This window comes from Indicator indicator, chromosome 19 (assembly GCF_027791375.1).
Source record: "Indicator indicator isolate 239-I01 chromosome 19, UM_Iind_1.1, whole genome shotgun sequence".
Classification (NCBI taxonomy): Eukaryota; Metazoa; Chordata; class Aves; order Piciformes; family Indicatoridae; genus Indicator; species Indicator indicator.
Window position 1 is genome coordinate 21,247,567 of NC_072028.1, and position 24,254 is coordinate 21,271,820.

The 24,254-nt window shown below is 59.5% G+C and overlaps 1 protein-coding gene across 1 annotated transcript in view; it reads left to right on the forward strand.

Annotated features, from left to right (window-relative positions):
- The window catches only part of HYDIN (HYDIN axonemal central pair apparatus protein), a gene marked incomplete at its 3' end in the record, with an annotated part of 127,387 nt that overhangs the window by 23,453 nt on the left and 79,680 nt on the right, over positions 1 to 24,254 (forward strand). Inside the window, exons 6-10 of the mRNA XM_054389669.1 lie at positions 2,696 to 2,820; positions 8,731 to 8,926; positions 13,208 to 13,367; positions 18,701 to 18,800; positions 23,465 to 23,583. Of these exons, the coding sequence (XP_054245644.1) occupies positions 2,696 to 2,820; positions 8,731 to 8,926; positions 13,208 to 13,367; positions 18,701 to 18,800; positions 23,465 to 23,583 (700 nt within the window). The remainder of the gene's footprint in view (positions 1 to 2,695; positions 2,821 to 8,730; positions 8,927 to 13,207; positions 13,368 to 18,700; positions 18,801 to 23,464; positions 23,584 to 24,254) is intronic.

Consider the following 24,254-nt stretch of genomic DNA (forward strand, 5'->3'; position numbering starts at 1 on the left):
AGGCTGCAGAACCTCCCTGTGGGGCCAGGCTGGGAGAGTTGGGGCTGTGCAGCCTGCAGAAGAGAAGGCTGCAGGGAGAGCTGAGAGCTGCAGCTGAAGCTCTGCAGGGGAGCTGCAGGCAGGCTGGGGAGGGACTGTTCAGAAGGGGCTGTGGGGATAGGCCCAGGGGCAATGGTTTGGAAGTGGAGCAGGGCAGAGTTAGGTTGGAGCTCAGGAGGAAGTTGTGCCCAGGGAGGCTGGGCAGACACTGGCACAGGTTGCCCAGGGAGGTGCTGGAGGCTCCATCCCTGGAGCCATTCAAGCTCAGCCTGGCTGTGTCCCTGGGCAGCCTGCTGCAGCTGGAGGTGTCCCTGCTGCCTGCAGGGGGTTGGACAGGATGCCCTTGGAGGGTCCCTTCCAGCCCAGTGCCAGCTGGGAAGCTGTGATATCTGTAGAAGCTTTCACAAGAGTTCTCCTCCCTGTCTGAGAAGCTCTAGCAGGAGCTGCAGTATTATCAGCAGAGGCACTGAACCCCCAGGTTAATGTCACCAACTCCTCTGAGCGCCTGACATCAGGGCTTGATGATTAATTCTTATCTCAGGACACCCAGCCCTGGAAGTGGATGAGTGATTTGCCTGTCCTGGAGAGCTTCAAGTGTAAATCTGAGAGCTGGGGCTTGGGTGCTAGGAGAAAGGAGTGCCAGGAGAAAGCAGTGCCAGCCCTGCAGGGTGGCATTCAGGACTGCTGTAGTCTCAGGACCCTCTTGACCTAGTGAGAAGTTAAGTAGCTGAAGCTGAGTGTGAGCTTCAACCTCTGGGTAGGGTTGTGGTGTGGTGCTAAAGGCAGTCCTGATATCCCAGAATAGCTCTGGGTGTTGAGAGGAACCAGCACACAGACAGGGACAGGGCAGGAGGATTGCTGTTTACAGCTCCCTGAAAGGAGGCTGGGGAGAGGATGGTTGGAAAGATGTGTTTCAAGAGGATCACTGTCCAGGGGTGACACTGAAGTGTGGCCTCAGGGGTAGTGATGCTTGAGAATGGTCTGGAGCAGTAAAACCATCCACAGCTTCCCAGCTGGCACTGGGCTGGAAGGGACCCTCCAAGGGCATCCTGCCCAACCCCCCTGCAGGCAGCAGGGACACCTTCAGCTGGAGCAGGCTGCCCAGGGACACAGCCAGGCTGAGCTTGAATGGCTCCAGGGATGGAGCCTCCAGCACCTCCCTGGGCAACCTGTGCCAGTGTCTGCCCAGCCTCCCTGGGCACAACTTCCTCCTGAGCTCCAACCTAACTCTGCCCTGCTCCACTTCCAAACCATTGCCCCTGGGCCTATCCCCACAGCCCCTTCTGAACAGTCCCTCCCCAGCCTGCCTGCAGCTCCCCTGCAGAGCTTCAGCTGCAGCTCTCAGCTCTCCCTGCAGCCTTCTCTTCTGCAGGCTGCACAGCCCCAACTCTCCCAGCCTGGCCCCACAGGGGAGGTTCTGCAGCCTCTGCTCACCTCTGTGGCCTCCTCTGGCCCCTCTCCAGCAGCTCCAGGTCCTTCTTGTGCTGGGGGCCCCAGAGCTGGAGGCAGTGCTGCAGGTGGGCTCTGAGCAGAGCAGAGCAGAGGGCAGAATCCCCTCCCTGTGCTGCTGCTCTCCCTGCTCTGGATGCAGCTCAGCACACAGCTGCCTGCTGGGCTGCCAGGGACCACTGCTGGCTCCTGGGGAGTCTGTCACCACCTGAACCCCCCAAGGCCTTCTCCTGTATGCAGATGACACCAAGTTGAAGGGGGCTGATGGCCTGCTGGAGAGTCTGGAGGCTCTGCAGAGGGATTTGGACAGAGTGGATCAATGGCCTGAAGTCAATAGGATGAGGTTTGGCAGGGCAAGCTGCATCTGGGTCACAATGACCCCATGAATGCTCCAGGCCTGGGGCACAGTGCCTGCTGGTGGAAAAGGCCCTGGGGGTGCTGGTTGGCAGCAGCTGAAGATGAGCCCAGGGGGTGCCCAGGTGGGCAAGAAGGGCACCAGCAGCCTGGCCTGGAGCAGCAATGGTGTGGGCAGCAGGAGCAGGGCAGGGATTGTGCCCCTGGAATGGGCACTGGGGAGGGCACAGCTTGAGTGCTGGGGTCAGGTTTGGGCTCCTGACTGCCAGAAGGACACTGAGGAGCTGGAGCAGGTCCAGAGAAGGGCAAGAAAGATGGGGAAGGGTCTGGAGAAGAGGGCTGGGGAGGAGCAGCTGAGGGAGCTGGGGGGGTTTGGTGTGGAGAAGAGGAGGCTGAGGGAGACCTCATTGCTCTCTCCAGCTCCTGAGAGGAGGCTGCAGCCAGGTGGGGGTTGGGCTCTGCTCTCAAGGAACAACTGATAAGAGGAAACAGCTGAAGATGCTCCAGGAGAGGCTTAGGTTGGTCATGAGGAAAAATTTCTTCCCCCAAAGGGTTTTCCAGACCTGGCCCAGGCTGCCCAGGGCAGTGGTGGACTCTCCATCCCTGGAGGGATTCCAGAGTTATGGAGATGTGGTACTGAGGGCTGTGGGTTAGTGGTGCCCTGGCAGTGCTGGGTGGGTTAAGGGCTGGGCCTGATCTCAAAGGTCTCTTGCAACCAAAACAGGTTCTCTGGTTCTGCTGACTGTGCTTGGTTTGCTCCCTGCTTGCAGGAGGCAGCTGAAGAGCCCTGCAGAAGGAGTGTGGTCCCCAGACCTCCTGCAGGAGCCCTGATGTGTGCCTTTGTCTCTTGCAGCCCATTCTCTGCTGCCCCCTCCATGGGAGCCCTGGGGGCTGGTGGTGCTGTGCAGGTGACTGTGGACTTCCTGCCCCTGCAGACTGGGGACCACCATGGGGTCCTGACCCTGCACTGTGACACAGGTGAGTGCTGGGCACTGCCTGGCTGCAGCTCTGTGGCCCCCACAGCAGAGCCCCTGCTGAGCACAATCATTCATAGAGTCATGGAATGGGTTGGGCTGGAAGGCTCCTGCTGGCCAGCAGGCAGAACCATGGAGGAGAAGTGTCCTCCAGTTCTGGAGCCTCTGCTCCAGGAAGGCTCTGGAGGGGCTGGAAGGTGTCCAGAGAAGGGCCAGGAGGAGGAGCAGAGGGCTGGAGCTGCTCTGCTCTGAGGACAGCCTGAGAGAGTTGGGGTTGTGCAGGCTGGAGAGGAGAAGGCTCCCAGGAGACCTTCTGGTGGCCTTGCAGGATCTGAAGGGGGCTCCAAGAAAGCTGGGGAGGGACTTTGGAGGGTGTCAGGGAGGGATAGGAGTGGGGGTGTGGGAATAAAACTAGAAGTGGGGAGATTGAGATTGGATGTGAGGGAGAAATTCTTGCCCAGGAGGGTGGTGAGAGCCTGGCAGAGGTTGCCCAGGGAGGTGGTGGAAGCCTCCTGCCTGGAGGTTTTTGCAGCCAGGCTGGAGGTGGCTGTGAGCAACCTGCTGTGGTGTGAGGTGTCCCTGCCCATGGCAGGGGGGTTGGAACTGGCTGAGCCTTGAGCTCCCCTCCAGCCCTGCCAGCTCTGTGACTCTGTGATTCAGCTGACTGCATGCCTGAGGCCTTTGCAGCTGAAGGCTCCTGCTGGCCTCACTCTTCTGAATGCAGCCCAGGACCCCATTGGCCTTCTTGGCCATCAGGGCACATTGGTGGCTCCTGGGCAGCTCATTGCCCCCCAGCACTCCCAGGTCCTTCTCTGTGGAGCTGCTCCATGCTTAGCTTCTCCACCAGCTCTGGTTCAAACTGCAGAGCCAAAGTCCCAGTGCAGTTTGATCATCCCAGGATATTCCCAGCAGGAGTCATGGGAGAATTGGTGCAGAGACTCATGGAATGGGTTGGGTTGGAAGGGAGCTCAAAGCTCAGCCAGCTCCAACCCCTGCCATGGGCAGGGACACCTCCCACCAGCACAGGTTGTCAGTGAGGGTGGTGAGGCACTGGCACAGGTTGCCCAGGGAGGCTGTGGCTGCCTCCTCTCTGGAGGTGTTCAAGGCCAGGCAGGATGAGGCCTTGAGTGACCAAGTCTCACTGAGAGGTGTCCCTGCCCATGGCAGGGGGGTTGGAGTAGATGATCTCTGAGGTCCCTTCCAACCTGAGCCCTTCTGTGGCTCAAGGATTCTCTCTCCCTTCCACCCCCACCAGGCTGGGATGCTGGGAATGTGGTTCTCCTCCCTGTGCAAGGTCAGCCTTGGCCACAGCTTGTCTGTTCCATCAGCACTGCAGGCACTGAGATGTTCTTAGGTGTCCTCAGCCCTGTAGGCCTCTCAGGGCAGAGCTGGCCACTCATTAGCCTCCTTTCCCTGGGCATCAATCACATCTGCTGAGAAGCAGCACTGCAGCTGGCAGAGGGCTTGGTTCAGTCAGGGGGGTGTGGGGCTTGTCTCTGGCAGGCAAGCAGAGTGAAGGCTCCTGCTCTGCTGTCCCCATGGGCCACATTTCAGCCAAGCCAGGTGCCTGCTGCTGGAGCAACAGCACTGATCCAAACCTGCCCAGGGCAGCCTGCCTGCCTTTCATCATCTGCTGAAGGCTTCTCTGCCCTTCCCAACACATCCTGCAGGGCTCCTGCATGCTGGCCAGAGCAAAGCCTCCATGCTGGCTCCCAGAGAGTCCTGTGCTGGAGAATCTCCTCCTGTCACAAGGCAAACAGGGGCACAGAATCCATCACAGACTGCCTTGAGTTGGAAGGGACCTTACAGATCATCTACTCCAACCCCCCCTGCTGTGGGGCAGGGACACCTCAGCAGGGAAGGCTTTTGGTTCTCCCTCACACACACAAGGGTGTGCAAGGAGCCTGAGGTCATAGCCAGGGACAGGCCAAGGGGCAGAGGGCACAGACTGGCACCCAGGAGGCTCTATCTGAGCAGGAGGAGAAAGTTGTTTGGTGTGAGGGTGCTGGAGGCCTGGAGCAGGCTGCCCAGAGAGGTTGTGGAGTGTCCTTGTGTGGAGAGCTTCCAACCCCCCCTGGGCACTGTGCTCCTGGGCAAGCTGCTGTGGGTGCCCTGCTGGAGCAGGGGGGTTGGACTGGGTGAGCTCCAGAGGTCCCTCCTAACCCTCACCCTGCTGGGGATTGGTGATGCTCAGGGCTGCCCCAGTGAGCTGTGGTGCAGGGTTGCAGAGCCCTCCTGCTGTGGCCTTGCTTTCTAGAATCCTCTTGCTCTGAATGCTGCTCTACAAGACCTCTGGGGTTTTGTTTTGAGCTCAGGAGGTTGGAGTGGGAGAGCAGGAGCTGTGTCCTGCCTTCTGTAGGAATCATAGAATCACAGAGCTGTCAGGGCTGGAAGGGAGCTCAAGGCTCAGCCAGCTCCAACCCCCTGCCATGGGCAGGGACACCTCACACCACAGCAGGTTGCTCACAGCCACCTCCAGCCTGGCTGCAAAAACCTCCAGGCAGGAGGCTTCCACCACCTCCCTGGGCAACCTCTGCCAGGCTCTCACCACCCTCCTGGCCAAGAATTTCTTCCTCACATCCAATCTCAATCTCCCCACTTCTACTTTTGCTCCATCCCCCCCACTCCTATCACTCCCTGACACCCTCCAAAGTCCCTCCCCAGCTTTCTTGGAGCCCCCTTCAGATCCTGCAAGGCCACCAGAAGGTCTCCTGGGAGCCTTCTCCTCTCCAGCCTGCACAACCCCAACTCTCTCAGGCTGTCCTCAGAGCAGAGCAGCTCCAGCCCTCTGCTCCTCCTCCTGGCCCTTCTCTGGACACCTTCCAGCCCCTCCAGAGCCTTCCTGGAACAGAGGCTCCAGAACTGGACCCAGAGCTCCAGCTGTGGTCTGAGCAGAGCATATCCAAAGCTTGGAGGAAGGAGAAGGGAGAGGCTGCAGTGTGGTCCTGTTGTGTGAGTGAGGACAGGGCAGATGGAGCTGGGCCTGGGGCTGGAGCTCCCATGGCAGCAGAGCAGCCATGGCCCTGCCAAGTGCAATCCTGCCTGCTGCAGCCCTGCCACAGAGCAGGGAGATTCCTGCTTGTTAAACCTCTCCATTAACTAACCCAAGAGTCTTGAAGGAAAGGTCACAGCTGATCTGGCAGCCAGGACATGATGTCTGCAGCTGTCCTTGGCCAACCCTGACAACTCCACTCTCTATGCCTGCTTCATCTGCCTGGCAGAGCTTTGCCTTCCTCCTGACTCCCTGGCAGCTGCACTGAGCCATTCACAGAATCACACAGAATCAGTCAGGTTGGGAAAGACCTTTGAGATCATCCAGTCCAACCTATCACCCAACACCACCCAATCAACTAAACTCTGGCACTGAGTGCCTCATCCAGGCTTATTTCAACACTCCCAGGGAAGCCCACCCAGCCACCTCCCCAGGCAGCCTATTCCCATGGGCAATCCCTCTGGGAAGAATTTCTTCCTCTCATCCAGCCCACAAGGACCAACAGGGATGAGCTGGAACCCAGGAGGTTCCACCACAACAGGAGGAGAAACTTCTTTGGTGTGGAGGCCTGGAGCAGGCTGCCCAGAGAGGTTGTGGAGTCTCCTGCTCTGGAGAGCTTCCAGCCCCCCCCGGGTGTGTTCTGTGTGCCCTGCCCTGGGTGATGCTGCTCTGGCAGGGGGCTTGGGCTGGATGACCTCAGGAGCTGCCTTCCAAGGCCTCTGTGGTTCTGAGCTGGAAGGCACCATCCTTGTGCCCCTTGGCATGGACACTTTTTGGCCTCTTCTCTGGAATCTCCCTGAGCTCAGCCAAGGTCCCCAGAGCAGGGACAGCTTTCAGGGCTTACAGGCTTTCAGTGATGATCTGGATGAGGGGATTGAGTCCATCACCAGTAAGTTTGCAGATGACACCAAGTTAGGAGCAGGTGTGGATCTGTTGGAGGGTAGGAGGGCTCTGCAGAGGGACCTGGACAGGCTGGATGGGTGGGCAGAGGCCAATGGGATGAGATTGAACAAGGCTAAGGGCAGGGTTCTACACTGTGGGCACAACAACCCCAAGCAGCACTACAGGCTGGGGACAGAGTGGCTGAGAGCAGCCAGAGAGGGACCTGGGGGTGCTGGTGGGCAGCAGCTGAACAGGAGCCAGCAGTGTGCCCAGGTGGCCAAGAAGGCCAATGGCATCCTGGCCTGCATCAGGAAGAGTGTGGCCAGCAGGAGCAGGGAAGTCATCCTGCCCTGTGCTCAGCACTGGTTAGGCCACACCTGGAGTGCTGTGTCCAGCTCTGGGCTCCTCAGGTTAAGAAGGAGATTGAGAGGCTGGAAGGTGTCCAGAGAAGGGCAACGAGGCTGGGGAGGGGTCTGGGGCACAAGGCTGGGGAGGGGTCTGGGACAAGGCGGGAGGGGCTGGGCACAGGGCTGGGGAGGGGGCTGGAGCACAAGGCTGGGGAGGGGGCTGGGGCACAAGGCTGGGGAGGGGGCTGGAGCACAGCCCTGTGAGGAGAGGCTGAGGGAGCTGGGGGTGTTCAGCCTGGAGAAGAGGAGGCTCAGGGCAGACCTCATTGCTCTCCACAACTCCCTGCAGGGAGGCTGTAGCCAGCTGGGGGTTGGGCTCTGCTCCCAGGCAAGCAGCAGCAGAAGGAGAGGACACAGTCTCAAGCTGCACCAGGGGATGTTTAGGCTGGAGGTGAGGAGAAAGTTCTTCCCAGCAAGAGTAATTGGCCATGGGATGTGCTGCCCAGGGAGGTGGTGGAGTCACCATCCCTGGAGGTGTTTAAAACCAGCCTGGATGAGGCATCAGTGCCATGGTCTGGTTGATTGCTTAGGGCTGGGTGAGAGGTTGGACTGGATGACCTTGGAGGTCTCTTCCAACCTGCTTGATTCTATCATTCTATTCTATGATTCTAAGGTCTAGCTTCATTCCCCCAGCTCCTTGCCAGGGGGGGACTCTGCTGTGTTGTTTGGCTGAGAATTGAAGGAGTCCTCCCACCCTTGTGTGGCCTTTCCAAGGCAGTTCCATCCACTGTCTGCCTTGCTGAAAGCAGGGCAGGAGGGAGAAGGCTCTGCCTCTGCAGAGGGAGGCTCACCCCAGTGTGCTTGGGGCTGCTGCACTTCTTCCTTGGGGCTGGCTCTGAGCCTCTGAGCACCACTCCAGAGAGAAGTTGTTCTGCAGAGCATGGCTGATGTTGGCTCTTTGCATCTCATAGATTCACAGAATGGGTTTGGGTTTAGAAGGGACCTCAAAAGCTCAGCCAGTTCCAACCCCTGCCATGGGCAGGGACACCTCCCACCAGCACAGCTTGCTCAAGGCCTCATCCAGCCTGGCCTGGAACACCTCCAGGCAGGGGGCAGCCACAGCCTCCCTGGGCAACCTGTGCCAGTCTCTCCCCACCCTCACTGACAACAATTTCTTCCTCCTCTCCACTCTCACTCTCCCCTCTCCCAGCTCCAAGCCATTGTCCCTCATCCTGGCACTGCCAGCCCTTGTCCCAAGTCCCTCCCCAGCTCTCCTGGAGCCCCTTCAGGTGCTGGAAGGTTGCTCTGAGGTCTCCCTGCAGCCTTCTCTTCTGCAGGCTGCACAGCCCCAACTCTCCCAGCCTGGCCCAAGAGCAGAGGTTCTGCAGCCCTCTGATCATCTTCATGACCTCCTCTGGCTCTTCTCCAGCAGCTCCAGGTCCTTCTTGTGCTGAGGACTCCAGAGCTGCCCCAGCACTGCAGTTGGGGTCTGAGCAGAGCAGAGCAGAGCAGAGGAGCAAAATCCCCTCCCTGCCCCTGCTGCCCACACTGCTGGGGATCAGCCCAGGACACAGCTGGCTCTGGGCATATCCAAGCCAGCAGCTGTAGCCTTTCTGTGCCTGCTGGTTTGCTCTGTGCCTTGTCATTTCTCAGCAAGTGAGATGAGCAAAGCCTGCCCTTTGCTGTGTTCCAGGTGGAGATATTCACACCAGCCTCCATGGAACAGCTCAAGAAGTCAACATCAGGCTGGACAGGAGCTGCTTGACAGTGGAGAAGACCTACCTGACACTGTCCAAGCACAGAACTGTGCTCATCCACAATGGCAGTGATGTGATAGCTCACTTCCAGTGGAAGGCTTTTGCTGAGCAGGAGGAGCAGCAGAAGCAGAGGTTGGTTGGAAAGATGTGTTGCAAGAAGATCACTGTCCAGGGGTGACACTGAAGTGTGGCCTCAGGGGTAGTGATGCTTTGGAATGCTTGGGAGCAATAAAACCATCCAGAGCTTTACAGTTGGGCATCCTGCCCACCCCCCTGCAGGCAGCAGGGACACCTCCAGCTGCAGCAGGCTGCCCAGGGACACAGCCAGGCTGAGCTTGAATGGCTCCAGGGATGGAGCCTCCAGCACCTCCCTGGGCAACCTGTGCCAGTGTCTGCCCAGCCTCCCTGGGCACAACTTCCTCCTGAGCTCCAACCTAACTCTGCCCTGCTCCACTTCCAAACCATTGCCCCTGGGCCTATCCCCACAGCCCCTTCTGAACAGTCCCTCCCCAGCCTGCCTGCAGCTCCCCTGCAGAGCTTCAGCTGCAGCTCTCAGCTCTTCCTGCAGCCTTCTCTTCTGCAGGCTGCACAGCCCCAACTCTCCCAGCCTGGCCCCACAGGGGAGGTTCTGCAGCCTCTGCTCACCTCTGTGGCCTCCTCTGCACCCTCTCCAGGGCCCTCCTGTGCTGGGGATCCCAGAGCTGGGTCCCACAGCAACAGGATCCAGGTCCTGGCCTTTAGGGTACTGCAGCTGAGTACTTTCCAGTTCCATCCTTTCTCCTCCTGAGGCTGTTTTAGAGAGGAACTGCAGTGCCTGGATGTCCTCTGTGGGAGCCACAGCCAGAAGGCTGAGGCCATCCTGCTGTAGGCTGGGTGCTGCTGTCCCAGTTTCCAGCACCAGGAGATATTTCCACCCTTCCTTAGAGGCTGAGCAGAGTTTGGAGGTGGAGGGTTCTGCAGGGAAGGTGGAGCCACACAGGGCTTAGAAGTCCACTTGGGCTTCAGCCCCCTGTGCCTTGCTGGTGGTGAGAGGTGGGCCAGGTCCTCCCAAGGGTCTCCTGGCTGCAGCTTTCCCATTCCAACCTCAGGCAGCAGGGGAAATGCTCCCAGCGCAGTGGGCTGAGCTGCAAGTGGCCCTGCAAAGCCTGGGGGTGGGGGGAATCCTTGTGTGACTTCTCAGGCCTTGGGGGAGGGCTGGAGGCATCTAGGAGTTAGTCTGAAGCCACAGCTGATCAGGAAAGTGCCTTCAGCTGGAGCTCTCTTCAAGGGCTTCTGAGCAAATCCAGCTCAGCATAATTAGGTCAGCAATGCCTTGAAGGCCAGCACCAGTTTCCCCTGCTCTCTATTTTTAATTACCCAGTGTGTGTGACTGCTCTGCAAGCTCAGTGTGTGAAAAGAAAAGCCTCATGGTCTTCTCTTGGTGCTTCCCTGCACCATTCCTTTGCCATCTCTCCCCTCCTGCCTGCCTCGGGCTGGAACCCCAAGGGATCCTCTTTCCCCTCAGCAGCAGCCAGGTGGTCCCACAGGTAGCTTCAGCCTCAGCTGTTTGCCACTTTCATTTGAGCTCAGAGCTTCACAGCTGGCACTGGGCTGGAAGGGACCCTCCAAGGGCATCCTGCTCACCCCTGCAGGCAGCAGGGACAGCTCCAGCTGGAGCAGGCTGCCCAGGGACACAGCCAGGCTGAGCTTGAATGGCTCCAGGGATGGAGCCTCCAGCACCTCCCTGGGCAACCTGTGCCAGTGTCTGCCCAGCCTCCCTGGGCACAACTTCCTCCTGAGCTCCAACCTAACTCTGCCCTGCTCCACTTCCAAACCATTGCCCCTGGGCCTATCCCCACAGCCCCTTCTGAACAGTCCCTCCCCAGCCTGCCTGCAGCTCCCCTGCAGAGCTTCAGCTGCAGCTCTCAGCTCTCCCTGCAGCCTTCTCTTCTGCAGGCTGCACAGCCCCAACTCTCCCAGCCTGGCCCCACAGCAGAGCTTCTGCAGCCTCTGATCATCTCTGTGGCCTCCTCTGCACCCTCTCCAGCAGCTCCAGGTCCTTCTCATGCTGGGGGCTCCATATCTGGCCCCAGCCCTGCAGGTGAGGTCTCCCCAGAGCAGAGCAGAGGGGCAGGATCCTCTCTCTCCAGCTCTGGCCACACTGCTTTGGATGCAGCCCAGGCTGCCCTTGGCCTTCTGTGCTGCCAGTGCCCATTGCTGGCTCCTGTCCAGCTCCTCCCCACCAGCACCCCAAGGTCCTTCTCTGCAGGGCTGCTCTCAGTCTCCTCACCCCCAGCCTGCATTGGTGTCCAGGGTTGCCCTGACCCAGGTGCAGGACCTTGCACTTGGCCTTGTTGAACCTCTTAAGATTCTCCTCAGCCACCTCTGCAGCCTGCCGAGGTCCCTCTGGATGGATCCTGTCCCTCTGGATGGATCCTGTCCCTCAGCCTTGTCAGCTGTACCACTCAGCTTGGTGTCATCAGCAGACCTGCTGAGGGTGCCTCCACCTCCCTGTCCATGCCATGGATGAAGGCATTGAGCAGCACTGGACCCAGCACAGACCCCTGATGGGCACCACCTGTCACCCATCTCCATCTGGACATCCAGCTGCTGGCCACTCCCCACTCTGGATGCCATCATCTCAACCAATTCCTTGTCCAGGGCACAGGCCACCCACCAAATCTCCTGCCACTTTGGATGCCAGACTCTGAGGAGGAGGTTTGGTCCTTCCCTTACTTGCAGCTTTAGGGATCTTCATAGCTCCAAGGCCACTCTCCTGCTGTTGGGGAAGCTTGGAGCAGATCTTAGAGCAGAGAGGGCTTGGTTGGGAGAGGAGGGGCCCTGGGCTGGGATGTCACCCAGAAAGACACAGGACATCAGAAGGTCTGCCCAGGCCTTCCCTTCATGTCCCTCCTGCAGGACTTTTTTTTTGGGTGCAATGGTGGAAATCTGCTCTGTGGGGAGAGGTTGAGTGGAGGTTGCACCCCTGGCTGGCACAGCATCATAGGACAGCCTGGAGAAAGGTTCCCATGGGGCTCCAGTAGGAGCTGGCCAAAGCCAGGGGTGCCTGAGGGCCTGGCTGTGTGCAGCTCCTGACCCCCCGTGGCTGGGGGTCCCTCCACTTTGTGTCTGCATTCTGCTGGATGGTGGCTGCTGGCCTGCCACTGATGGAGCCTCCACTCATCCCCCCTGCACCCCCAGCTGGAGGGGAGGGAGGGCAGCAGCATGGCAGCAGAGCTCTGCAGCTCTCCCATCTCTTGGCTGGGATCTCTGAGCACTGGGATGGCCAGGAGGAGGAGCAGAGGGCTGGAGCTGCTCTGCTCTGAGGACAGCCTGAGAGAGTTGGGGTTGTGCAGGCTGGAGAGGAGAAGGCTCCCAGGAGACCTTCTGGTGGCCTTGCAGGACCTGAAGGGGGCTCCAAGAAAGCTGGGGAGGGACTTTGGAGGGTGTGAGGGAGGGATAGGAGTGGGGGGGATGGAGCAAAAGTAGAAGTGGGGAGATTGAGATTGGATGTGAGAAAGAAATTCTTGGCCAGGAGGGTGGTGAGAGCCTGGCAGAGGTTGCCCAGGGAGGTGGTGGAAGCCTCCTGCCTGGAGGTTTTTGCAGCCAGGCTGGAGGTGGCTGTGAGCAACCTGCTGTGGTGTGAGGTGTCCCTGCCCATGGCAGGGGGTTGGAGCTGGCTGAGCCTTGAGCTCCCTTCCAACCCTGACAGCTCTGTGGTTCTGTGATTCTGCTCCAGCCACCAAGGCAGGCAGGGATGAGCTGGGGCAGAGCTCTGCAGAGAAGGCCAATAAGAGGAAGCAGCTGAGGTGGTTCAAGGCTGGGTGAAAGGGTAGGGGGAGCCTCAGGAAGCTCATCCAGGGTCCTGCAGCCTGAGTGGAAGAACCTCTGCACCAGGACAGCTGAAGGGGGACCTGTTGGGAAGCAGCCCCAAGGAGAAGGACCTTGGAGTGCTGGGGGACAAGAAGTTCCTCATAAGTCAGCAATGTGGCCTTGGAGCCAAGAAGGCCAAGGGGGTCCTGGGAGGCAGTCAGCAGAGTGTGGCCAGCAGGTCAAGGGAGGTTCTCCTGCCCCTCTACACTGCCCTGGTGAGGCCACACCTGGTGTCCTGGGTCCAGTTCTGGGCTCCTCAGTTCAAGAAGGGCAGGGAACTGCTGGAGAGAGTCCAGAGGAGACTCCAAAGCTGCTGAGGGGCCTGGGCTGGTGGGAGGTGTCCCTGCCCATGGCAGGGGGTTGGAACTGGCTGATCTTTCAGGTCCCTTCCCACCCAACCCATTCCATGAGTCTGTGGATGTGATAGGTTTGGGACCTGGAGGCTTGAGGCCAGTCCCTTGCTGAGCTGCTGCTGTTCCTCCCAGAATGCTTCCAAGAGAGCCTCTGCCAAGGTGCTGCTGATGCCATTGTCCCCTGGGTTTGTCTGTCCCCTGGCTGCAGGCAGTGGAGACAGCATCAGTGCCTGGGGGATGGTTCCAAGGAGCAGCTGGTGGAGCCTGCTCTCCCTCCCCTGCCCTCCCACACCTTCCAGAAGCAGAGGGTGAAGGTGCAAGGAGACTCCATGCTCATCTCTGAGGGCATCTTCACCATTCAGCCTGTGGTAAGCAAGAGCTGGGGACCTCCTTTCCTCCTCCCTGAAGGATGTGCCCTGGCACAACCTGGTCCAGTGGGAGGTGTCCCTGCCCATGGCAGGAGGGTTGGAACTGGATGAGCCTTGAGGTCCCTTCCAGCCCTGACAATTCTGTGATTCTATGATTCTCACACCAGCTTGATGTGAAGGCACAAGGGGGCCAGGAGGGCTTGGTGCAAAGAGCCTGTGGGAGCTGCAGGGTGCTGGCACAGCCTGTACCCAGGGCCTGGGGCTGCCCAGAGGCTGTCAGAGCACTGCCAGCTCCCATACTGACCTGAAGAAGGGAATGGTCCCCTGGTCACCTCAGTCATGGGATAAAGCCTTGGGGGTGTTGGGTACTGAGCAGCTCCCCAGGAGCCAGCAGTGCCCTCCTGCAGCCCTGCAGGCAGCTGTGTGCTGGCTGCAGCCAGAGGAGTGTGGGCAGCAGGGCAGGAGAGAGGATTCTGCCCCTGGGCTCTGCTCTGCTCACACCTCACCTCCAGTCCTGCCTCCAGCTCTGCTGTCCCCAGCAGAAGGAGGACACAGAGCTGTGGAGTGAGGCCAGAGGAGGCCACAAAGATGCTGCAAGGGCTGGAGCAGCTCTGCTGGGAGGCCAGGCTGAGGGAGCTGGGGGTGTGCAGCCTGCAGAGGAGAAGGCTCCAGGGGGACCTCAGAGCTGCCTGCCAGGACCTGAAGGGATCCTGCAGGAAGGCTGCAGAGGAACTTTTGCTGAGGGGGTCTAGAGCCTGGCCAAGGGGGAATGGTTTGGAGCTGAGGCAGAGCAGGGTTAGAGTGGAGCTGAGGAAGAAGTTGTTCAGTGTGAGGGAGGTGAGACTCTGGAATGGGCTCCCTGAGCACAGCTCTGAGCTGTTCTCATTTCTTTTCCCACAGTATGGCAGCAGAAGCAGCCATGCTGGGAGCCCAGGTGGCTTCCAAAGGACAAGGTGCTTTCTGCTTCACCTTCCCCAGCTAGGGCTCAGCTGTAAGTCACACTCTGGGCATGTGGAAGCTGACTCCTTGGAAATGGAAACCAGAGGAAAGGGAGGACAAAGGATTTGTTAGCATTGCACTGCCCTTGACAAGTCCTCACTGCCCTGCCACTGCCTGGGAGTGACTGATTGCCTCAGCTGAGGGAGCTGGGGGAGCTGGGCAGGCTGAGAGGGCTGTGCACAGCCTGGAGAGCTGGGAGCAGGGAACCTCATGAAGTTCAACCTGAGCAAGTGTAGGGTCCTACCCCTGGGGAGGAACAACCTCCTGCAGCAGGACAGCTGAGGGGGAACCTGCTGGAAGGCAGCTCCAGAGAGGAGTGCTGGGGGACAAGAGGCACATGAGCCAGCAAGGTGCCCTGGTGGCCCAAAATCCAAGAGGTCCTGGGGGGCATTCAGCAGAGTGTGGCCAGCAGGGCCAGGGAGGTTCTCCTCCCCCTCTGCTCTGCCCCAGTGAGGCCACAGCTGGAGTCTTGGGTCCAGTTCTGGGCTCCCCAGCTCAGGAGGGACAGGGAAGTGCTGGAGAGAGCCCAGGGGAGGCTGCAAAGCTGCTGAGGGGCCTGGAGCAGCTCTGTGAGGAGCAAAGGCTGAGAGCCCTGGGGCTGAGAGCCTGCAGAAGAGCAGCCCCAGAGGGGAGCTGAGCAATGCTCAGCAAGAGCTGAAGGAGCTGTGGGGGGCAAGAGGCTGGGGCCAGGCTCTGCTCAGTGGTACCCAGGGACAGGCCAAGGGGCAGAGGGCACAAACTGGCAGCCAGGAGGCTCTATCTGAGCAGGAGGAGAAAGTTGTTTGGTGTGAGGGTGCTGGAGGCCTGGAGCAGGCTGCCCAGAGAGGTTGTGGAGTGTCCTTGTGTGGAGAGCTTCCAACCCCCCTTGGGCATTTTCCAGGTCCCTCCCTCCTCCTTTGTAGCCTCCCCTGGACTCTCTCCAGCAGTTCCCTGTCCCTCCTGACCTGGGGAGCCCACAGTGCTGGCAGTGTGCCCCAAAGCCAAGGTAAGGTCACTCTCTGGGTGCTATTTCTGTCCCAGATGTGCTGCCCTTGGAGCTGATGGAATCCCACAGGCAGCTGCAGTGGCTCAGCTAGGGAAGTGCTCTGGCTGGTGGCAGCTGCAGAGTCACCAGGGCCAGTGGCTTCTCCTCAAGGTTCTCCCCCTCCCTGCTTTGCCTCATTCCTGCTGATGAGTGGTAACTGGGCTGCCTTCCATTAGCAGCAGATGGATTGGCTCTGCCAGCCACTCACTAGGAACCAAACTGCCCCAAATGTCCACTGGGCCAAGGCCTCTGGGGGTGGCACAAAGACTGCCCCTGAGGGTCCCAGCAGCTGCTGAGCCAGCAGCAAGCCAGAGCTTTGTCAGAGACTTAAGCTCAAAGGCTGATTCTGCTGTGTGGGGCTCCAAAGGGTTTGTTTTGCTGGCCTCAGTGGAAGGAGAAATGCTCTTGGAGGCTCCCAGGAGGGATGCAGCTGATCCCAGGAATCATGCAAGTGATGCCAGGATGACTGCTCTGCTCTGCTCTGCTCAGAGCCCACCTGCAGCACTGCCTCCAGCTCTGGGGTCCCCAGCACAAGAAGGACCTGGAGCTGCTGGAGAGGCTCCAGAGGAGGCCACAGAGGTGAGCAGAGGCTGCAGAACCTCCCCTGTGGGGCCAGGCTGGGAGAGTTGGGGCTGTGCAGCCTGCAGAAGAGAAGGCTCCAGGGAGACCTCAGAGCAGCCTTCCAGGACCTGAAGGGGCTCCAGGAGAGCTGGGGAGGGACTTGGGACAAGGGCTGAGAGTGCCAGGATGAGGGACAATGGCTTGGAGCTGGGAGAGGGGAGAGTGAGAGTGGAGAGGAGGAAGAAATTGTTGTCAGTGAGGGTGGGGAGACACTGGCACAGGTTGCCCAGGGAGGCTGTGGCTGCCCCCTGCCTGGAGGTGTTCAGGACCAGGCTGGATGAGGCCTTGAGCACCCTGTGCTGGTGTGAGGTGTCCCTGCCCATGGCAGGGGGTTGGAGCTGGCTGAGCTTTGAGCTCCCTTCCAGCCTAAGCCATTCTGTGGTTCTGTGACTCAGGGCAGGCTGTGCTCTGGGGAGCTGTTGGCAGCTGCAGCTCCTCCTGGGACCCCTTTGGTTGTGGTGGGGCAGTCCTTGGAGCTGGGAGGGGATGGGAACTGTTCCAGTAATTGAAGATTTAGCCTCAGGAGCGCTGCAGGCAGCTGCAGCCAGCTCAGGGCTCCTCTGCACGACGTGCTGAGGACAGCCAGCAGAGTCCAAGCCTCAATTTGCTGCTAGCAAAATGCCTCTGCTCCTGTTGTCTCCTTCCTTCAGCTCCATTTGTCACTCCCTAGCAGAGCTGATGGCAGCTGCCAGAAGGTTTGTGTCAACAAATGTGTGAAGAGCTGTTTGCAGTGCTGGGCTGGAGGGCTGTTAGTGGTGCCTTGGCTCAACCCAGTTGCAAGGAGCCAGGGAGAGCCTTTACCAACTGGGCACCCTCTGAGGATGCAGCACAAGGCTCCTTGGAACTGAGCACCAGGGATGCTGAAGGGCCTGGAACAGCTCTGCTGTGAGGAAAGGTTGAGAGAGCCCTGGGGCTGTTTAGTCTGGAGAGGAGGAGGCTGAGAGGGGAACTGATCAGTATCTGAGGGGTGGGTGTCAGGATGAAGGTGCCAGGCTCCTTGGGGTGGTGCCCAGGGACAGGCCAAGGGGCAGAGGGCACAGACTGGCAGCCAGGAGGCTCTATCTGAGCAGGAGGAGAAAGTTGTTTGGTGTGAGGGTGCTGGAGGCCTGGAGCAGGCTGCCCAGAGAGGTTGTGAAGTGTCCTTGTGTGGAGAGCTTCCAGCCTCCCCTGGATGTGTTCTGTGCCCTGCCCTGGGTGCCCTGCCCTGGCAGGGGGCTTGGACTCCATCTCCAGAGCTCCCTTCCAACCCCTCCCATTCTGTGACTGTGTGACCTGGGGAGAGGAGCAGAGGGAGGAGACCCTGAGGAATCACAGAGCTGTCAGGGCTGGAAGGGAGCTCAAGGCTCAGCCAGCTCCAACCCCCTGCCATGGGCAGGGACACCTCACACCAGCCCAGGGTGCTCAAGACCTTGACCCTGAGGGTGGGGAGAGCCTGGCCCAGGCTGCTCAGAGAGGTGGGAGCTGCCCCCTGGCTGGAACCATTGCAGCTGAGGTTGGTTGTGGCTGTGAGCAGCCTGCTCTGGCTGGGGATGTCCCTGGATGACCTTTGAAGCTCCCTTCCATCCAAACCAGTCTGGGATATGCTGAGGAAGGATATTGGTGAAACCCTGAGGGCAGTGATGAAGCTTTGAGGCCTTCATCTTAGCAGAGGGGCAGGAAGCAGGGGAGGAGAGGACACCTCCCAGCAGCCAGGGTGCTCAGGGCCTCATCCAGCCTGGTCCTGAACACCTCCAGGCAGGGGGCAGCCACAGCCTCCCTGGGCAACCTGTGCCAGTGTCTCCCAGCCCTCACTGACAACAATTTCTTCCTCCTCTCCACTCTCACTCTCCCCTCTGCCAGCTCCAAGCCATTCTCCCTCATCCTGGCACTCCCAGCCCTTGGCCAAAGTCCCTCCCCAGCTCCCCTGGAGCCCCTTCAGGTGCTGGAAGGTTGCTCTAAGGTCTCCCTGGAGCCTTCTCTTCTGCAGGCTGCACAGCCCCAACTCTCCCAGCCTGGCCCCACAGGGGAGGTTCTGCAGCCTCTGCTCACCTCTGTGGCCTCCTCTGGAGCCTCTCCAGCAGCTCCAGGTCCTTCTTGTGCTGGGGACCCCAGAGCTGGAGGCAGTGCTGCAGGTGGGGTCTGAGCAGAGCAGGGAGGATGTGAATGTCTTCACTGTGCTGCTCCAGAGAGCAGAAGCTGCTCAGGTGACATCCTCAGCCCTGGAAATCAATCTCTGCACTCCCTGATGTTGCTTAGGTAACTTCTGTGGCAGCTGATGGACCTGGATCCACCTGCCAGGGTGGGAGGTCTCAATCTCCATTCTCTCAGATTCAATCCTTCCTCTCTCATCCTGGCACTCCAAGCCCTTGCCTCACCCCTGGCATCACTGCCTCACCCCTGGCATCACTTGCATCGTTCCTGGGACCCCAACCTGCCTGTGAACACCTGCAGGGAGGTGGGGGGAGGGCTCTCCATCCAGCTCCAGGGCTGTGGCTGCCAACAGGAACTGCAAGGTCAGCTGGGTCCTCATCCCTGGTGAGGCTCCACAGGGCTCTGGGCAACCTGATGCCCTGGAGGATGTCCCTGCTGACTGCAGGGGGGGTTGGGGTTGGAGTGGGTGAGCTTTGGAGGTCCCTTCCCACCCAGCCCATTCTGTGCTGCTGTCAGATCAATGCTTTGGTCAGTGGTTTGCTGCCATCTTCTCTTGCAGGAGGGAGAGGTGTGGCCAAACTGCTCAGCTGAGATCCAGGTGACCTTTCAGCCCCAGGCAGCCAGAGTCTATGAAGCAAAGCTCTACTGTGACATCTCAGGTACAGCTCCTTCCTCCTGCAGCTCTGCCCCAGGCTGCAGGCCCAGGCACAAGCAACCTCCCAGCCCTGCTGGGTCCTGCTGGGTCAGTGCCCACCAGGGCAGGTGTCCCTGTGCCCTCCAGCTGCTCTCCAGTCCAAGGCCAGGGCTCAGGACACTGCCCCTGGCTCTCTGATGCCAGAAGGACCAAGGCAGGGAAGGGTTCAGGTTCCTGCTGTGTCTTTGCTCTGCTAGGAGGTGTCTGTGAAGGCTGAGGAGCTGCAGAACACAGCAGCCCCCTCCAAGCTCCCCTAACCCATTGCCCTCCAAGGGGAGTCCTCATTGCCTGGAAGCATCATGGGGGTTCCTGAGGTGGTAGGAGCTGAGTTCTAGATGTGCTCCCAGCCCCTGGATCTCCTGCAGTCCCTGGGTGGGGAACCAGGGCAGGTGTCCCTGTGCCCTCCAGCTTGTCTCCTGTCAAAGGCCAGGAGGACACTGCCCCTGGCTCTCTGATGCCAGAAGGACCAAGGCAGGGAAGGGTTCAGGTTCCTGCTGTGGCTTTGCTCTGCTGGGAGGTGTCTGTGAAGCTGAGGAGCTGCAGAACACAGCAGCTGTAGTGCCCCCTCAGCCCCCCTGCCTGCAAGGGGAGTCCTGGCTGCATTGTGGAGGGTCCTGAGGTGGTAGGAGCTGAGTTCCAGATGTGCTCCCAGCCCCTGGATATCTCCTGCAGCCCCTGGGTGGGGACCCTTGCTGAGTGCCCACCAAAGGACCATCTCTGGTGCTTCCCCCTGCCTGGGCACTGTCCCCTGGCAGCCCTGAGGCTGTGGTTCCCCTGGGTGGCACCGCTCAGGGCTCGCTGTGCTGAGCAGGAGAAAGCAGAGCCCCAGCAGCCTGCTGGATGAGCTCTGTGCTGCTCCTGGCTCACCAAAGTGCCTTTGAGGGGGCTGCTGGCACTGCCCCCTGAGTGGCACCACCTGTGCCCTTCCAGAGGTGGTGGCTTTGCTGTGATAGCACAGGGCAGGGAGTGCTGGCAGCCAGGTTCAGGCTCCTTTGTCCTTCCTCTTCCTCTCTGCACAGCTCAGGCTGGGAGCTGCCTGCCAGGCTTCATCCAGGGGACCATGAGGGCTCTCCTCACCTCAAAGGCCCTTGGAGGACCATCCTGGAGCTGCTTCGTCCCTTTCTTTCCTGCTCCAAGCCAGTGCACACCAATGCCATGGAACAGCTTTTGGCTGGGGCCAGCTTCACTTGGCCAATGCCACTGAGGCTGATGGCTCAGGGTTTGGGCTGCTACCAAAGAGGCTTCCTGCCCTCCTCCCCCACCAGGCTCTACTGGGCAAGGGAAGGTTTGCTTGGAAAAGTTCCTCCTGAGGGGTTCCTGCCTCAGTGCTGGAGTTTGTGCTGTGCTGAGGGAGATCTCCAACCTGGCTTAGAAGAAGGTGTCCCTGCCCATGGCAGGGGGGCCTGGGACTAGATGACCTTTAAGGTCCCTTCCAACCTGATCCATTCTCTGGTTCTATGATCTCCACTGCTTTGCAGCAGGGCTGGATCTCCAGGGGCTTGTGCCAGGAGAAGTTTTGTACTGCAGAGCAACAGGAGAGCTGCTTGGCCCCAGCCCTTGAGCTGCTCTGGGGCTTCTAGGAAGCAGAGCTGGGCAGATGATCTGTGTTTAGAGAGATGAGCCTGCTCCTGAAAGACCCTGATGGGCCCTCAGGAGAAGCTTCACTCTTCCAGCAGCTCCTTGGAAGACAACCTGAAGGAGGTCGATTGAAGGAGGCAGCTACAAAAGGCTGCTCCATGGTGCTGCCATGGGGGGAAGTGCCCCAGAGTCGAGGTCCCTGGGTGCTAACAAAGTCTAGAGAAGAAAAAAAAAAGTGATCTTTAATCAGGCAGGCAACCAGACTGGCTCCTTGATTGCTCCAGGAATCATGGCTGAGGTTGTCATGCCAGCCCCAAACCCCTTTGGAGCTCAGGAGCCCTCAGCACAGACAGAGACCTGGTGGAGAAGGGACAGAGGAGGCCACAGCAATGCTGGCAGGGCTGGAAGGGCTCTGCTGTGAGGCCAGGATGAGGGAGTTGGGCTTGGGCAGCCTGGAGAAGGCTCCAGGGAGACCTTCTGGTGGCCTTGCAGTGCTGGAAGAGGAGCTCAGGGCTGGGGGCAGGCACAGAGCAGCTGCTGGCCTTTGCTTGCAGCCCCACAGCTGAACACAGCTCAGCTCCCTGCCTTCTGTGCTCCTCCTCCTTGAAAGGCTCTGCACAGGAGGTGCTGAGCTGGCCAGAGGTGCTGAGCTGGCCAGAGGTGCTGAGCTGGCCAGAGGTGCTGCTTGATCCCCCAGCTGCTGTGCTCCTCTGCCCAGAGAGCTGCAGCCAAGGCTCCTTTGGCTGCTGCCCAGGGAGTGGTGCCTGGGCAGGCTCAGCAGCTCCATCAGCCACACTCAGCAAGCTGGGGACAGCCTCTGGGGCAGGGCCACTTGTGCCAGGCCAAGGGGGGATGGTTTGAAGTGAAAGAGGGAGATTGAGAGTGGAGAGAAGGGAGAAATGTTTGCCCCTGAGGGTGGGGAGAGCCTGGCCCAGGCTGCCCAGAGAGGTGGGAGCTGCCCCCTGGCTGGCACCACTGCAGGTCAGGTTGGTTGTGGCTGTGAGCAGCCTGCTCTGGCTGGGGCTGGCCCTGCTGAGTGCAGGGAGCTTGGACTGGGTGGCCTTGAGAAGTCCCTTCCCACCTAAAGCCTTCCATGACTCTGTGGTGTGCAGATGATGTCTGCCCCTTGCTGTGAGCTCCTGGAAGTGTTGCCCCAATGCAGGACTGGGGAAGGTGCAGCTGGAGCTGAGACCTTCCCCCTGCAAAGAGGCTTTTGCTGAGCTCTCTCTGTGGCTGCTTCTGCTGCCTCCTGAAATTGCTGAGCAGCTGCTTCTGGATCAGGTGCTCTGCAGAACTGCTCAACCACACTCTGCTAAAGCTGGCAAGGGGAAGAGTGGTTGGAAATTTGCTCTTGGCAAATACTGAAGCTCCAAAATGAACTTTTCTTCATCATTCATGCAAATAAAGCCCTGGCTGTGGAGTGCTGGAAGGGAGGAAGCACAGGGGGAGGGGGAGGGAAGGGCTCAGACACCTAAAATTCTTCCATTGTTAAGGTTTTTTTCTGCATATGGAAGAGACTGCAAGGACCCAGTCCAGTTCTGGTGTTCACAGCATAAGAGGGACATGGAATTGTTGGGTCAGGTCTGGAGGAGGCCACCAAGATGATCAGAGAGGGCTGCAGAACCTCCCCTGTGGGGCCAGGCTGGGAGAGTTGGAGCTGTGCAGCCTGGAGGAGAGAAGGCTCCAGGGAGACCTCAGAGCAACCTTCCAGGACCTGAAGGGGCTCCAGGAGAGCTGGGGAGGGACTTGGGCCAAGGGCTGGGAGTGCCAGGATGAGGGACAATGGCTTGGAGCTGGGAGAGGGGAGAGTGAGAGTGGAGAGGAGGAAGGAATTGTTGTCAGTGAGGGTGGGAGACACTGGCACAGGTTGCCCAGGGAGGCTGTGGCTGCATTCCTGCCTGGAGGTGTTCAGGACCAGGCTGGATGAGTTCTGTTCTGTGGCTTTGTGCCTTCCCTGAGCAGATCTCTAGGCTCAAATGAAGCATTTCAGAGATCCTGTTTTAAACTCAGCATCAAATTTTCAGCCCAGAGTCCTTGTGTGGAGAGCTCCCAACCCCCCCTGGGCATTGTGCTCCTGGGGAAGCTGCTGGGGGCAGCCCTGCTGGAGCAGGGGGCTTGGGCTGGGTGAGCTCCAGAGGTCCCTTCCAGCTCTGCCCATGCTGGGATTGAGGGATTCAGGTTGTGAGCTGAGCAGTGAATCAGAAACCAGCACAAAGGGTTGGTTAGAAATGAGAAACCATCCCCAAGATGTGGGAAGGGAATGGTTCTGTGTCTTAGAATCACAGAAAGGTCTGGGTTGGAAGGGACCTCCACAGCTCATCCAGTCCAGCCCTGCACTCAGCAGGGACATCCCCAACCAGATCAGGTTGCTCAGATCCCAGTCCAGCCTCACCTTGAATATCTCCAGGGATGGAGCCTCAACCACCTCCCTGAGCAACCTGTTGCGGTGTTCCAGCAGCCTCCTGGTGCAGGACTTGTTCCTCACATCCAATCTCAATCTGCTCTGCTCTCATTTCAAGCCATTGTCCCTGGGCCTGTCCCTGCAGACCTTTGGGATCAGTCTCTCTCCATCCTTCCTGTAGCCCCCTTCAGGTCCTGGCAGGCAGCTCTGAGGTCTCCCTGGAGCCTTCTCCTCTGCAGGCTGAACACCCCCAGCTCCCTCAGCCTGTCCTCACAGCAGAGCTGCTCCAACCCCCTGAGCATTTCTGTGGCCCTCCTCTGGCCCCTCTCCATCAGCTCCATGTCCTTCCTGTGCTGAGGGCTCCAGCCCTGCACACAGCACTGCAGGTGAGGTCTCAGCAGAGCAGAGCAAAGAGGCAGAATCACCTCTCTGGCAATGCTGCTTTGGATGCAGCCCAGGCTGTGCTTTGCCTTCTGTGCTGCCAGCTCCCCCTGCCTGCTCCTGGCCAGCTTCTCATCCCTCAGCACCCCCAAGTCCTTTTCCTGGAGCATCTGGAGCTGGTCCCATCCAGCCCAGAGCCAGGGCCTGGCTCTGGGGAGGGAAATGCAGAGGGACTCTGTGCACTAAAACAAAGCTCTCTCCTTCCCCAGGTCGTGAGACCAGGCTGCCTCTGCACCTCAGGGGGGAAGGCCTGGGGCCCCTGCTCTGCTTCAACTTTGACCAGCTGGATGTTGGGAAGGTATTTGTTGGAGCAACCAACAGCTACAAGGTGAGCAGCAGGGGCTGGAGGAGCTTGGGCTGCATCCTGATGGCTCCCAGGTGGTGCTGAGCCACGTGGACCTGTAGCATTTCAAGCACCTTGGGCAGGTGTGAGCAGGAAATCTTCAACAGGAGTCAGCTTTGGGAGGGGTTCACAGAGTCTGGGTAGCTGTGGTGGTGTCTCAAAGGGGTAGATTGGTTGTGGAGCCCTGATCCTTGCTGGTTGGGGTTCTTCAGCCTGGAGGAGGCTCCAGGGAGACCTTCTGGTGGCCACTTAGTTCTCCAAGGGACCTCTCAGAAAGCTGGGGACAGAGTTTGGAGCAGGGCCACTTGTGCCAGGCCAGGGGGGGTGGTTTGAAGTGCAAGAGGGAGATTGAGAGTGGAGAGAAGGAGGAAATGTTTGACACTGAGGGTGGGGAGAGCCTGGCCCAGGCTGCCCAGAGAGGTGGGAGCTGCCCCATGGCTGGAACCATTGCAGCTGAGGTTGGTTGTGGCTGTGAGCAACCTGCTCTGGCTGGGGCTGGCCCTGCTGAGTGCAGGGGCTGGGACTGGGTGACCTTGAAAAGTCCCTTCCCAGCCAACCCAGTCTGGGATTCTGTGTTTGCTTTGCAGCCTCCCTCTAAGGGCAGCTGGGAGGCTTCATGCAAAGGCAGCCCCATGAGACAGGAATGAACACTGGAA